The following is a 14,941-nucleotide window of genomic DNA, read 5'->3' as shown; positions in this document are numbered from 1 at the left end:
AAAAATGAACATTTTACCTTAAGAAGCTTTTTTTTTTTTGAGACGGGGTCTCCCTGTCGCCCAACCTGGAGTACAGTGGTGTGATCTCGGCTCATTGCAACCTCTGGCTCCTGGGCTCAAGTGATCCTCTGGCCACAGCCTCTCAAGTAGCTGGGATTACAGGCGCCCGCCACCATGCCTGGCTAATTTTTGTATTTTTAGTAGAGATGGGGTTTTGTCATGTTGGCCAGGCTGGTCTCAAACTCCTAACCTCAAGTGATCTGCCAGCCTCGGTCTCCCAAAATGCTGGGATTACAGGAACGAGCCCAGCCCCTTAAGAGGCTTTTGAAGCTGTGTCATTTTTTTGTAGCTAGCACATGGTAAGTAGTCAAAGATTGCTGGTTGAAGAAACTTCTTAATTGTGGCTTGAACTAATAAAAGAACAGAATCAAGCCAGGCAAGGTGGCTCATGCCTACAATCCCAGCACTATGGGTGGCTGAGGCAGGCGGATCACCTGAGGCTAGGAGTTCGAGACCAGCCTGACCAACGTGAAGAAACCCTGTCTCTACTAAAAATACAAAATTAGCCGGGCATGGTGATGTATGCCTGTAATCCCAGCTACTTGGGAGGCTGAGGCAGGAGAATCGCTTGAACCCGGGATGCGGAGGTTGCAGTGAGCTGAGATCATGTCATTGCACTCTAGCCTGGGCAACAAGAGTGAAACTCTGTCTCAAAAACAAAACAAAACAAACAAACAAACGAAAAAACAAACCAGAATCAAATGAAAGTAATAAGAAGGTCCCTCTGGATATGTTTTGAAGATCAGATAGCAATAAAGGAATAATATACCTTAAAAGGTCTCAAACATACAAAAAAAAATTAATGGACAGAGTTCTTATCTGCTACTAAAACAAATTTAACACCACATTCTCAATTAGCTGTGCATATGTGGGAAGAGGAAGGCACAGCAGCCCAGATCATCAAGAAATGGTCTCCATTTGATTTTGAAATACATTTTATTTATTTTTAATTTTTAAATTTTAAAAATTTTTTGAGACGGAGTCTTGCTCTGTTGCCCAGGCTGGAGTACAGTGGTGCGATCTTGGCTCACTGTAACCTCTGTCTCCCGGGTTCAAGCGATTCTCGTGCCTCAGCCTCCCGAGTACCTGGGACTACAGACAGCCGCCACCACACCTGGCTACTTTTTGTATTTTTAGTAGAGATGCGGTTTCGCTATGTTGTCCAGGCTGGTCTCGAACTCCTGACCTCAAGCGATCCGCCCGCTTTAGACTCCCAAAGTGCTGGGATTATAGGCGTAAGCCACCATACCCAGCACACTTTATTATTTTAAAGGTAGAGTTCTCTCATTGCTAACATTTAATTCTGGCACAAGTCCATATAAACCAGTTCCACTGAGAGGGGAAATGAGTGATAACGCATGTTTAGTTGCAGAAGTAGTTTAGAATTACAAATGGGCCATAGATAATCTGTTCACAGAACCAAAAATATGTGTAGCATATAAAATCTAAGAATAAGGCAAAGTGTAACTGTACTGAGATGGTATGTTTGCAAAACATTATATATTTTTTTTTATTCACTTTGTCCCCCAGGCTGGAGTGCAGTGGTGCGACCTCAGCTCACTGCAATCTCCACCTGCCAGGCTCAAGTGATCCTCCTGTCTCAGCACCTCAAGTAGCTGGGACTATAGGCATGAGCCACCGCGCCCGGCTAATTTTTGTATTTTATTTTATTTTATTTTTTTGTAGAGGCAGGGTTTCACCATGTTGCCCAGGCTGGTCTCAACTCCTGGGCTCAAGTGATCCAACCGCCTTGGCCTTCCAAAACGCTAGGATTACAGGCGTAAGCCACCAGGCCTGGCCTACAAAACAGTTTAAATATAAGTAACAAACTAATTCTTACCAAAAGCAGCACATTCATCTATCAACAGTAACCTCTTCTTAACAATGCCTTATGATGGCCTACTTTCATTTAAATTACTGTTTTGAACTTAGAAATGCAAGGACTCTATGTACACAGACTGGATGATCTGGATATCCACCCATTTAGAAGGGGTGGGGTCCATGTGGAAACGTGTTCTAACACTAAGTAATCAAATTTTCTTTTTTTGAGATGGAGTTTTGCTCTTGTTGCCCAGGATGGAGTGAAGGGGCGCGATCTCAGCTCACCGCAACCTCCGCCTCCCAGGTTCAAGCAATTCTCCTGCCTCAGCCTCCCGAGTAGCTGGGATTACAGGCATGCACCACCACGTCTGGCTAATTTTGTATTTTTAGTAGGGACGGGATTTCTCCATGTTGAGGCTGGTCTTGAACTCCTGACCTCAGGTGATCCACCCGCCTTGGCCTCCCAAAGTGCTGGGATTATAGGCATGAGCCACTGCACCCGGCCGCCAAATTTTCTTTTTTAAAAAAGAAGCAGTCTTTCCTTTGATCATCTTTTAAAATGACCAATTGTCACTTTCTTTGAACAGCTCTAAAGTGGGGGGAGAAGGCAGTAGATAACACTTTAAACTCTTGTCATCATACTTTCCAGATCAGTAAATTATATACTCGTCGCAAGTATCTAGATGGGATGTATCATGAATATATCCAAGAATATCTAGGCCAGGTGCAGTGGTTCATGACTGTAATCCCAGCACTTTGGGAGGCCAAGGCGGGTGGATCACCTGAAGTCAGGAGTTTGACACCAGACTGGCCAACATGGAGAAACCCTATCTCTACCAAAAATACAAAAAGTAGCCAGGCATGGTGGCACGCGCCTGTAGTTCCAGCTACTCAGGAGGCTGAGGCATGAGAATAGTTTGAACCCGGGAGGCGGAAGTTGCAGTGAGCCAAGATTGTGCCACTGCACTCCAGCCTGGGCAACAGAGCGAGACAGACTCTGTGTCCAAAAAGAAAAAAAAAAAAAACCCCACAAAGAATATCTTAAAGTACCAAGTGAAAAGTGAAGAAGGAAGCAGGGTAAGAGGGAGAGTAGAGCATGTAAAGAAAAAAAAAGTCAATGAAGATATTTTAAAAACCAGAGTATACTGGTATTTGAATTTATTTCTTCTGTTTTTTTTTTTCCTCACATTATCTCAGAGAAAGATAAAGAATCTTATCTAAAAGCTCAAAATGAAAATAAAAGAAATATTAGCTAAAAGACAGGACAGATTGATTTTAACAACACGTTTCCCGTAAGTCCTAATTAAAAGGCACTGGAAAATCTTTCTGTTAAGAAAAGGAGAATAAATGGACCTTCAACGGGCTCTTTACAAGCGAAGGCATTTTCGTGACCCAGTGAACAGTCTTGTAAAAGGGAGATTTATAAGGGACTTCCAGGAAGCAAGAGTTCAGTAATTTTCTAACACTGAAGCAAAATAATGGGAACTAGGTTTACCATCTCCAAGACACAACCCCTATTTTGCTAGACTGGCGACAAATATCAAAGTGCTCAGCCAGGGCCACTGTCAAGCTAAAGAACATCCAAGCCGACAGATCTGCCTCTTCATATCCTAGGGATACTGTTCTAAAGCAGCCCCTGGTTTCCTATCTCCCTGTAAGAACTAGAACTGCTTTTGCTAACACCAAGTACTGCACAGTAAATTCCTCTCAAAAGCACGGTTTATCACCCCCACCCTCTTGTGGCTTAATCCTTTAATTCATTTCAATGCCAAAAACTAGGATTTCCTGAGGACTGCCACAGGATGTACAACAAGCAGCAGGGGCCAAGCTTAAAACTGCTGGTTCAATATAATCAGAAGTTTAAAAGAACGGTTGCTAATGCACAGCCAGAAACAGAGCGCCCTCTATAAAAGGCAGAAAAGAGACCAAGTGCCTGTGAAAGATCAAGGAACTGAGTTTTAACGGGTGCCAACCCACAGGCAGGACAGAAAGTCTTTTGTTTGTTTTTGAAACCAAGTCCCACTCTGTCGCCCGAGCTGGAGTGCAGTGGCACGATCTCGGCTCACTGCAACCTCCACCTCCCGAGTTCAAGTGATTTTCCTGCCTCAGCCGCCTGAGTAGCTGGGATTACAGGCGTGCGCCACCACGCCCGGCTAACTTTTGTATTTTTAGTAGAGACGGGGTTTCACTATGTTGGCCAGGCTGGTCTCCAACTCTTGATCTCAAGTGATCTGCCCATCTTGGCCTCAGAAAGTCTTAATAGACTATTCTACTGTCCTCTGTTGGGGCTGGAACATATCACAGGCTACTCTGAGACAAAGAGATAAGGAATGTGAACACTGTAGTAATGTATCTACCCACAGATGAAGACAGCTAGCAAATAAATGTAATCTCTGGTAAAGGCTTGGCTTGGATTTAAATGAACAGTTTTAGAGGTAGAAGGCAAGACAATAAGACAATCAGAGTTTCACAAAACAATTAACACTAAACATTTTAACAACTTTATAGTGGGCAGGGCCATTTGTAGGTTATGTACTAAAGAATTTGAGGATTAATAGGTTATAAAAATACAAGTAGCCAAAAAAAACCAAGTAAAACAAAATAATTATTTTGTTAGTTATATTCCAACTAGCCTTAGGAACCATGACCACAGATCTCTGATTCCTTAGTTCTGTTTTCTTCCTGCACCTAACTGGTTTCTAACTTCTCCACCTATGCCACTGATTCAATCAGCAAGAATCATCAGTTGTTCGGAAGGGAGTGTCAGCATCCCAGGCATTTAGAGTTCCAGAAACAACCAGCAACTTAGCTCTGCCACCAAATGCCTGTCTTACAAGCCAAACATTTCCCTCATTTATATCTTGACATCCAATTTATTTTCCTTTTTCAATTACCATCAATCAGTAGAGTTGCTTTGGTTCTCTCTGAGGTAAACAAAAGAAAAAAGAGAGTTGTCAAAAAGACAATCCTCTTTTTCTTCTTCTAGTCCTCATCCAAGCTGGAATGCAGTGGCGTGATCATAGCTGGGCTTGTGCAATCCCCCCGCCTTGGCCTCCCAAGTAGCTATGATTCCAGACATGCACCACCATGCTTGGCTAATTTTTAGAATTTTTTTGTAGAGACAGAGTCTCACACTATGTCATCCAGACTGGTCTCAAACTCCTGACCTCAAGTGATCCTCCAGCTTCAGCCTCCCAAAATGTTAGGATTACATCCCAAAATGTTAGGATTACCACATCCAGCCTAAGGTTTTCTTTTCAATGCATATTCTAGGGCCTCATCGACCAAGACTCAGTAGTGTGGGTGGAACAAACTAGAATCTTCATTTTTAACGAACAGCAATGGTTCTGAACTGGGGCCTTACATTAGAAGCATCCGAGGTGCTTTTAAATAATACCATGCCATGGCAGGGAGGCCTCGCCTTGAGATATTCGATGGGTTTGCAGAAGGTCTCTAACATTGGCACTATTTTTTTAAGCTTTCCTATGTGTAAGAAAGGTACGAACCACTGTACTAAAAGTACCGCTGATGCAGGTGGTCCATGGACAAAGTTTGAGAACCAGGGCTTCAAAGAGTTCATGTTAATGAGGTCCTTCTGAACCTCTGACAAAGACTCTCTCCTTTGACCAAACTTGAGTCAGGCTCCTCTTGGAGTCCTTTCTGGTAAGGGCTCCTTATCAGAAGGAGACCTTGGGCCTCCTTCTCCATTCTTGTAGAATCCAGTTTGAGCAATAATCCTTCCAAGTCAGATTAGAGAAAATCCCCTGTATGACTACCCCTGGTATCTTATCACCCTGGCCTACCTTCAACAAGAATGCTGAAGGCAACCATCCCCCTTACCCTGATGTTTTGTCTGAGTATTTTTCTATCCACTCACTCACACCCTGTTCCCTGGCTGTAAATTCTCACCTGTCCTTACTGGAGTCAGACTACAGCCCACCCTCTCCCCCACTGGAAGACCCCATTGCAGTGGTCCCTATGCTTATTATCATGGCCCCCTTGAAGGAAGTCTGTCTTATCATGTTTCACAAGTGCCAGGAATAATTTTTTCTTTAACACCTCACTCTACTGCCAAAGTAGATGGCAGGGAGATAGATACAAATAAAATATTTAGATAATTAGAAAAACCATAGGTGACAATTTAAAAAAATCAATTCCTTTTTGGAAAGCTTTCAAATCTGGCAAGCTCTTAGAAGGATCAGGCTCTTTTCTTTTCTTTTCTTTTAAGATGGAGTTTCGCTCTTTTCTCCCAGGCTGCAGTGCAATGGCATGATCTTGGCTCGCTGCAATCTCCACCTCCCAGCTTCAAGCCAGTCTCCTGCATCAGCCTCCCAAGTAGCTAGGATTACAGGCAGGCACCACCATGCCTGGCTAAATTTTTTTGTATTTTTAGTAGAGACGGGGTTTCGCCATGTTGGTCAGGCTGGTCTCAAATTCCTGACCTCAGGTGATCCACCCGCCTCAGCTTCCCAGGGTGCTGGGATTACAGCATGAGCCATCGCGCCCGGCGGGGTATCACGTTCTTACTGAGAGCAGATTCCATCTATTAGGTCACTTGTTTATATATATTAACTACCTGCTATAAAGTTGGGGAACAGCTAGGATCAAGTCTATCTGATGAAAAATAAAGCCCTCAGACATAATTCTGGCGGGGTGGGGGGGGGGGGGGAAGCAATTCCAATCATGTGAAGGTTTAGAAAGTTAGAATTATTCTTCAACAAACAATAGATGCTGGGCATCCTAATAGCTAGCTTCAAACTAACTCTGAAACAAGACACAAAAGGAGAGAATGCTCTTGTTGCAAGAAACTTTTAATAGCATTTGGATCTGGAAGAAAGAGACAGCAGTGGAAGAAAAAATAGACATACCATGTTGCAAAAGCTCTTGAGTATTCGGAATCGATTTCTGATCCATGGAGAGAAAACCCGGAGGCAAATGCCCAAAAGGGCTTTCATTTTCTGGGCTGATTACTCACAATTAAACTTTGGAAAATTAGCAGATTTGGAAAATTAGCAAAAATTAGAGATTATAAAATAGTCTGTTTTAACAAAATGCTAACTATCATCATGCAACCTCAGAAGAAGCAGATGGAGTTAGAAAAGCCACATTCTAGTTGGAGACAAGATATTGAGGAAACGTGTCCCATACGTGAGCCCAAACTTCTCCACCTGTAAAGTGGTCATATTGCTTGCTGATTTCAGAAGGCTTAAGCCATTGGTTAAAAGGCCTTTTGTGCTCAATAATGAAGCAGCTACCTCACAAAAGGAAAATCTTTTTTTTTTTCTTTGATTGCTGATAATTTACTAGAGTGACAGTATCCACAGAAAAATTTCATTTATATAGAAAGTTATTATATAAGAAACCTAAAATATGAGTTTGCTTCAAAATATTAGCTGGTTTTAAGGAAGTTGAAGGTTTTAGGGGAGTGGGAGTGAGTGAAGGAGGAGGCTGTAGAAGGGAATGGAGGAGGAAACTGAGAAAAGACAAGCTGAACAAAGGAAGAATTTATCTGTGGCTCTGAGACTAGTTCCTCCCAGGAATCTTACCCCTACTACTGGACTGTTTTTTCAAAGGCAGAGAACAACTATTGTTCAACTCTGCATCTCCCACACAGCATATCTACCACTATGTATAGTAGTTGCTTGATAAATGTTTAACAAATGGTGACACACTTTTTTTTTTTTTTGAGATGGAGTTTGGCTCTTGTTGCCCAGGCTGGAGTGCAGTGGCACATCAGCTCACCGCAACCTCCTGGGTTCAAGCGATTCTCTTGCCTCAGCCTCCTGAGTAGCTGGGATTACAGGCATGCGCCACCATGCCCGGCTAATTATTGTATTTTTAGTAGAGATGGGGTTTCTCCATGTTGGTTAGGCTGGTCTTGAAAGCCCGACCTCAGGTGATCCACCCGCCTTGGCCTCCCAAAGTGCTGGGATTACAGGTGTGAGCCATTGCGCCAGGCTAAAACAAGTTTTTTGGTTTTTTTTCCCCCCAAACAACAGCATTCTAGGCAGAAAGTCACAAAACAGGAGGAATCTAGTCTGATTCCTGGCATCAGATAAACTGCTAAACTGTACTGTGGGTAAGAACAAAACAGTGCTTACCAGAAAACTTAATTTTCATTCCGATGAATTTCTAATAGTGAAATAAATTACTTTAAAGCACAACAAAGAAGAAAGTCAATACCCAAAACTTCCTAGGCTCAGGAAGCATGGTGCTTGATGGAAGAGTTAAAAGCTGTCAGCCCCGAAGACAGAAAGGGAAGTCTCTATGACCCCCTCCTAGAAAGGCTGCGTTTTTTCAACACTTCTAACCCTTCAGCACGGGAATCTTGGAAAGCTTTTTTCTTTTTTCCCCAAAGAGACAAGGTCTCACTATGTTGCCCAGGCTGGAGTGCAGTGGCTATTCACAGGCGTAATCCCCCTACTGATCAGCAGGGGAAGTTTTAACCTGTTCCATTTCCAATCTGGGCCAATTCACCCCTCCTTAGGCAACCTGGTGGTACCCTACTTTCGGGAGGTCATCATACTGATGGCTGAACTTGGTGCAGACATGTCTCTGGCAGAGTGTGCTATAGCCCAGGACTCTTGGGCTCAAGCGATCCTCCCGCCTCAGCCTCCCGAGTAGCTGGGACTCCAGGCATGTGCCACCGCACTGTCCTGGAATGTCTTTTTTAAGTATCTCAGTTCTCTTAGTTTTTGACAGTTCCCTGGTATTCTCAAGGTGATCATTTAACACTTCATTAACAAGTCTATTACTGGAATTAATTCAAATGAGCCAAACCTAGTTTTAATTAAACCTCAATCTGCTCAGGGTAGTCTTTTTTCTCCTGTATCAGTAGCTGCCTGCATGGGTCCAGTTCCTTTCAAAACAAAGAAGTATAAAACTCTATAAAGTGTTCTGACATTATTTAAAAATTTATCTATTAAAATATATCTATCTAGTTAATTTGGTTCCATAATTTGGTCATTCTGGCTCAACATTCAACTATTTAAGCAATGTTACAATAAAGTACTTAAAGAACCCACTGATTTTCTGGTATTTCCAATCATGCGTGCATTCATTCAGTCATTCAATAAATTTACTGAAAGGATCCTAGATGTCACACACTAAGCTGGGTGCTATGCATGTTATTATTAACTACACCTTTGGACAGAAATAAAATACATCAAAGCACAGCTCTGGAAAATGGAAAAGCAAAATTTTAGTTGATTTGGTCAAACATTTTGCCTTGACTCGTACGTAGATATTACAGCTGAATTTCCGTTAGTGGACATGGATTAGTGATGTGTAAAGTAAAAGTCAGAATTTCAAATGTCTAGTGGAATTTACCAGAATTTCCTAGGCCTCATTTTTTCTACTCCCTGGCCTATGCTAACTCAGTATTCCCACTCCAGGTACAGGCAACCTGGCAGCACAATTCCCATTCATTATTACCTCACCTGGAATCCTAGTGAAGTTGCCTTGCAATATCGGTCAACCTAGTCATATGTCCTGTTCTTCCTTGGGAAAAGGATAGAGACTGGAGGAGAAATGTGGAAAAAGTTGGGAGGAAGGGGAAAGGAGTCTTCGCTCACAAAGTCGTGTGGAAACTGGATCTCACCTTCCCTTGCATGCTGCAGCTTTTCTGAAGGCTCTGTACTCTCACCAAAGAGCAACATTTCTTCACACAAAAAGATGAAAACATTTAACAATAAGCAACCACATACTGTCTATGTATGTGTTAAGCCTTACTTTCAATACCAGGTGCTTAATGTACTCTGGAATCCCAACAATAACAAAGTTTTCATGATAAAAGTAATACATTCACTGACATGGTCTCGATGTTTGTCCTCTCCACATCTCAGGATGGAATGTGATCCCCAGCGACGGAGGTGGGGCCTGGTGGGAGGTGTGTGTGTGGATCATGGGAAGGATCCCTCATGAAGGCCTTGCTGCCATTCTTGGGCAATGAGTGAGTTCTCGCTCTGAGTTCTCCCAAGATCTGGTTGTTTAAAAGAGCATGGTACTTCCCCCCCTTTTATGAGACTCCATCTCAAAAACAAAACAAAACAAAACAAAACCAAAAAAGGCTACAAATTCTTTGACATGCCTCCACTGGGGAGGTGGAATCTAGTTCCCCACCCCTTCAATCTGGGATGGCCTTAGTGACCTGCTTGTTAACAACCGGTCAGAAAAGGTCATGCGGTTTCCGCCAGGTTCTTTGGAATGCTTGCTCTCTGAAGCGTTCTTTCTGGGTACCCAGTCACGATGTTATGAGGAGCCTAAGCCACATGGAAAAGATACATGCATGAAGGTGCTCTGGTCAACAGCCTCAGCTGAGGCTGGCTCCAAGTCACTCCAGCCCAGGTGACGAGTGGAGAAGCCTCCAGGTGATCCCAACCATCAGCTATCTCAATCTTTCCAGACACTTGAGTTTTCCAGGCCAGCCCCAGACAACGGAGCAAAGACAGGTCATCTCTGCTGTGCCCTGACCGAATTCCTGACCTGTGGCACCTGTGAGCATAATCAGATGGCTGTTGTGTCACACCACTAAGCTTGGCGGGTGGCTAGAGGCAAAAACTAGAAAACGGGTGCTGATCCAAAGTCTATATATAATCACCATGTTTCATTTTCTCACTACCAGCACAGCCCAGATTTTATCATTTAGTACAGGTAAGTCATTTATCTGGGGGTAATGTGTCACACAGATCCATGTTCTAGAACAGGGCAAATAAATTATCCAGTGTTAACTTTGATAGCTCTTAGCCATTTCTTAGTCACCTAAACCTGTGTGCTGAATCAGTTAAGGTAAGTGTGCCTATGTGAAGTACCTAGAGAAATGATAGCTATATGTATACATATGTGTGTGTATATGTCTGTCTCTCAGATTCACACACACAGTTTCCACTAACACCACATCAGAAGGAGAGCAGATATAGTTATAGCTGTTATCAACAGGGAGCTACTCACAGGCTCCACAATGTGTTTGCAACATTAATAAGACGACTTCTTCAAGAAATTAATTCGCAAAACTGAAAATGATCACATTTCACTATTTCCAAAAATCTCTCATTAGAGATAACAAGGATCTAGCACAGATCAGAAAAAATGTTAATGTAAAATTCCGATTTAAGAAAACAGTCGACTGGGGGCGGTGGCTCACGCCTGTAATCCCAGCACTTTGGGAGGTTGAGGCAGGTGGGTCACCTGAGGTCGGCAGTTTGAGACCAGCCTGGCCAACATGGAGAAACTTGGTCTCTACTAAACATACAAAATTAGCCAGGCATGGTGGCACATGCCTGTAATCCCAGCTACTCGGGAAGGCTGAGGCAGGAGAATTGCTTGAACCTGGGAGGCAGAGATTGTGGTGGGCCGAGATCACACCATTGCACTCCAGCCTGAGCAACAAGAGCAAAACTCCGTCTCAAAAAAAAAGAAAACAGTCAGCTGGGCATGGTGGCTCACACCTATAATCCCAACACTTTGGAAGGCCAAGGCAGGCAGACTGCTTGAGCCCAGGGGTTCAAGACCAGCCTGGGCAACATGGTGAAACCCCATCTCTACAAAAAATACAAAAAAAATGGCCAGGTGTGGTGGCAGACTCCTGTGGTCCCAGCTACTCGGGAGGCTGAAACACGAGAATCATGTGAACCTGGGAAGTGGAGGTTGCCGTGAGCTGAGATCGCACCACTATACTCCAGCCCGGGAGACAGAGCAAGACTCTGTCTCAAAAACAAAAACCAAAAAAAAAAAAACCGAAAAAAAACCCAAAAAAAACAACAACCAAGAAAACAGTCTTAGACCAATCAAAATCAGATGTGCCACTTTATTCGATGCAAGCCAAATCAATCTTACAATAAAGTATTACATAACTGTAGAGTGGAGAGCTCATGGCTGATAATGTGAAATCTTTTACAAATGCCAAACTGACTTTATAAGAATTAAAAAAGCAACAAGTGAAATTATTGTCTTATACATGCAATGAAAATATTTTTTAAAGTAAAAACAGACACCCAGTTGCTCCCCTTTTAGTATCACTGTTCTGCAGTCAATACTGCCCTCTGGTGTTGCAGAATAAAAGTCAAATGTCAGAAAGTGAACACTGCACTTTATTGTTCACAGTAGTATGTTTAAATCAAGGCATCTAGTTGGGACTACAAATCCCATCAAAGACAAAATAAACAGATTCAGGATGTCATTTATTATCTCCCGTATATGAAATTAGAAACTCTTTATAAAGGCATTAAATCAGGAATACTAATTTATGAAAACAGCAGCTCTAAACCATGCTGTTAATGAAACATCACTAACGGTGAATTACACCATCACATAAAATTATGCAATTCAAGAAAAACCCCAAAGGCATATTACCTCTGAGTTAAGAGGGTATGTAGGATAGTAAGAGTAAAGCCTCCCATCTATAAACAAGAAAATTCCACAGGAAGTGAGCCAGGGTCGTTCTCATGGCATATGTATCAAACACACTAAAAAAGTGTCTATGGAGGCCGGGTGCGGTGGCTCATGCCTGTAATCCCAGCACTTTGAGAGGCTGAGGTGGGCAGATCATGAAGTCAGGAGACCGAGACCATCTTGGCTAACACGGTGAAACCCCATCTCTACTAAAAATACAAAAAATTAGCCAGGCGAGGTGGTGGGCACCTGTAGTCCCAGCTACTCGGGAGGCTGAGCCAGAACAGCGTGAACCCAGGAGGTGGAGCTTGCAGTGAGCCGAGATCCTCGCGCTGCTGCACTCCAGCCTGGGCGACAGAGCGAGACTTGGTCTCAAAAAAAAAAAAAAGTGTCCACGGAAACCACACACCAGCCAGCTCTGCCTATCAGTAAACCTGACTATTTATTTTAGGAAAAAAGCTCAAGAAAAACAGCATGTTTGGCCGCTAGGTGGACTTATGCAATGTTTCAAGAAAAGAAAGACTTACCAAGGCTGGTGCCATCCTGCCCCATGATGCACTTCATGGAGGTGATGATCTGCTCCACTACAGGAGGTGACAATGACGTGGCATACACTGCACTATGAGAATGTGTGCGCAGGTAGTCTATCAGCTCCTGGGAAGTTCACAGAGGCAGATAAATAGAGACAATTCTTGCATTCACTGGCAATGTCAGTGCTTTCCTTCTAAGTTCTAGAGGACTCCTTGTTTCAATGGCACTGGAACAGGGACACTAATCTGAGATGCAAGGTCAACCAACATGGTCGAAGCACACTGCTGGCAACAACTGGGTCAGAAACATGGCAAAGTTCTTAGGTTTGGTTTTGTTTTTTAAACATGGAACAACATAGGAAAAAAACTAGTTTTAAAACAATCCTTCTAAATTTGGAGAATGTATCATTTAAAGTTAGAAATATGGCCGGGCATGGTGGCTCATGCCTGTAATTCCAGCACTTTGGGAGGCCAAGGTGGGTGGATCTCCTGAGGTCAGGAGTTCAAGACTGGCTTGAACAACATGGTGAAACCCCATCTCTACTAAAAATACAAAAATCAGCTGTGCGTGGAGGCAGGCACCTATAATCCCAGCTACTCAGGAGGTTGAGGCAGGAAAATCACTTGAACCCAGGAGGCAGAGGTTGCCGTGAGCTGAGATGGCGCCACTGCACTCCAGCCTGGGGGACAGAGTGAGGCTCCATCTTAAAAAAAAAAAAAGTTAAAAATAAATGAACAAGGCTGAGTTAAACAGCCTTTGTTTGGATTGCTGATTGGTGTTTGGATTGCTTTTTACATATAATGATTTAATTCCAAGTATCATAGAAAATGTCATCTGCAGCTCTCTGTGCCTGTAAAGCCCATCCTTCCAACCCTAAGTAACAGTTCTCTAACATAAACTTTAAGAGCATTAGAACTTCCTCCAGATATGCAGAAATGTACAAAATGATACAAATGTGAAATAAAATAGAAATGTATAAGGTCTTTGATTAAAATGCCAATGACATCTCACCGAATAAAGTAAAACTGTCATTTACAAGGATTTCAAAAAAAAATTAATTGTATATCCCTATTCTCTGATATCTTTTAATTTCACCAAATCTTTTAAATGTACGTACAAGAAGCTTATGTACCAGAACAAATTAGGGAGACACAAATTTGGATATAAAACAGTTTCATCTCAAAAACATTAAAAATTGTACTAAAAAAACCAAAAGCACAAATATATTGTACTTAAATGATCTCCCAGAGTATTATTTTTCTATCCTTTGGTTCACAGTCACAAAGTTTACTAAAAAACAACAAACTCTCCAAAGTGAGCCTTGTCTCATTAACAAAAAGGAAAATTTGAGATAAAAAAATCTATCAAACCTGGCCGGGCGGTGTGGCTCATGCCTGTAATCCCAGCACTTTGGAAGGCCGAGGCGGGCGGATCACGAGGTCAAGAGATCGAGACCACCCTGGCCAACACGGCGGTGAAACCCTGTCTCTACTAAAAATACAAAAAATTAGCTGGGCGTGGTGGCACGCACCTGTAGTCCCAGCTACTTGGGAGGCTGAGGCCGGAGAATCCCTTGATCCCGGGAGGTGGAGGTTACAGTGAGCCAAGATTGCACCACTGAACTCTGGCCTGGCAATGGAGTCAGGCTTGGTCTCAAAAAAAAAAAAAAATCTATCAAAACTGATTAAAAGTCACTGAAAATGAGGTCTCTCTAAAAGACAATCAATTATTAAACGAATGACCTTTTTTTCTGAAATAGGGTCTTTTTCTGTTGCCCAGGCTGGAATGCAGTGGTATAAATACTCACGGCTCGCTGCATCCTTGATCTCCCTGGCTCAAGCAATCCTCTCATCTCAGCCTACCACGTACTTGGGACTACAGGCATGTGCCACCACACCCAGCTAATTTTTTTCCTTTTTTGTAGAGATGAAGTCCCACTATGTTGCCTAGGCTGGTCTTGAACTCCTGGGCTCAAGTAATCCTCCCACTTCAGCCTCTCAAAGTGCTGGGATTACAGGTGTGAGCCACTGTGCCCAGCATAAACATTCTTTAAGACTCCCAATATTGAGTTTTGAAGCAAAATTAAGAACATTTATGAGCACCTCCTCTGTGTCATATACAAACACCTGACATACATACA

At 42.9% G+C, this 14,941-nt stretch overlaps 1 protein-coding gene across 1 annotated transcript in view; it reads right to left on the bottom strand.

The window, feature by feature from the left end:
• SPTLC2 (serine palmitoyltransferase long chain base subunit 2) overlaps positions 1-14,941 on the bottom strand; it is a 111,566-nt gene that overhangs the window by 34,532 nt on the left and 62,093 nt on the right. Inside the window, exon 9 of the mRNA XM_021941441.2 lies at positions 12,798-12,924. Within this exon, the coding sequence (XP_021797133.2) occupies positions 12,798-12,924 (127 nt within the window). The remainder of the gene's footprint in view (positions 1-12,797; positions 12,925-14,941) is intronic.

This window comes from Papio anubis, chromosome 7, assembly GCF_008728515.1.
Source record: "Papio anubis isolate 15944 chromosome 7, Panubis1.0, whole genome shotgun sequence".
In the NCBI taxonomy this organism is placed as follows: Eukaryota; Metazoa; Chordata; class Mammalia; order Primates; family Cercopithecidae; genus Papio; species Papio anubis.
Note: the sequence above shows the minus strand (reverse complement) of the source record. Positions and strands in the feature narration are given on the sequence as shown.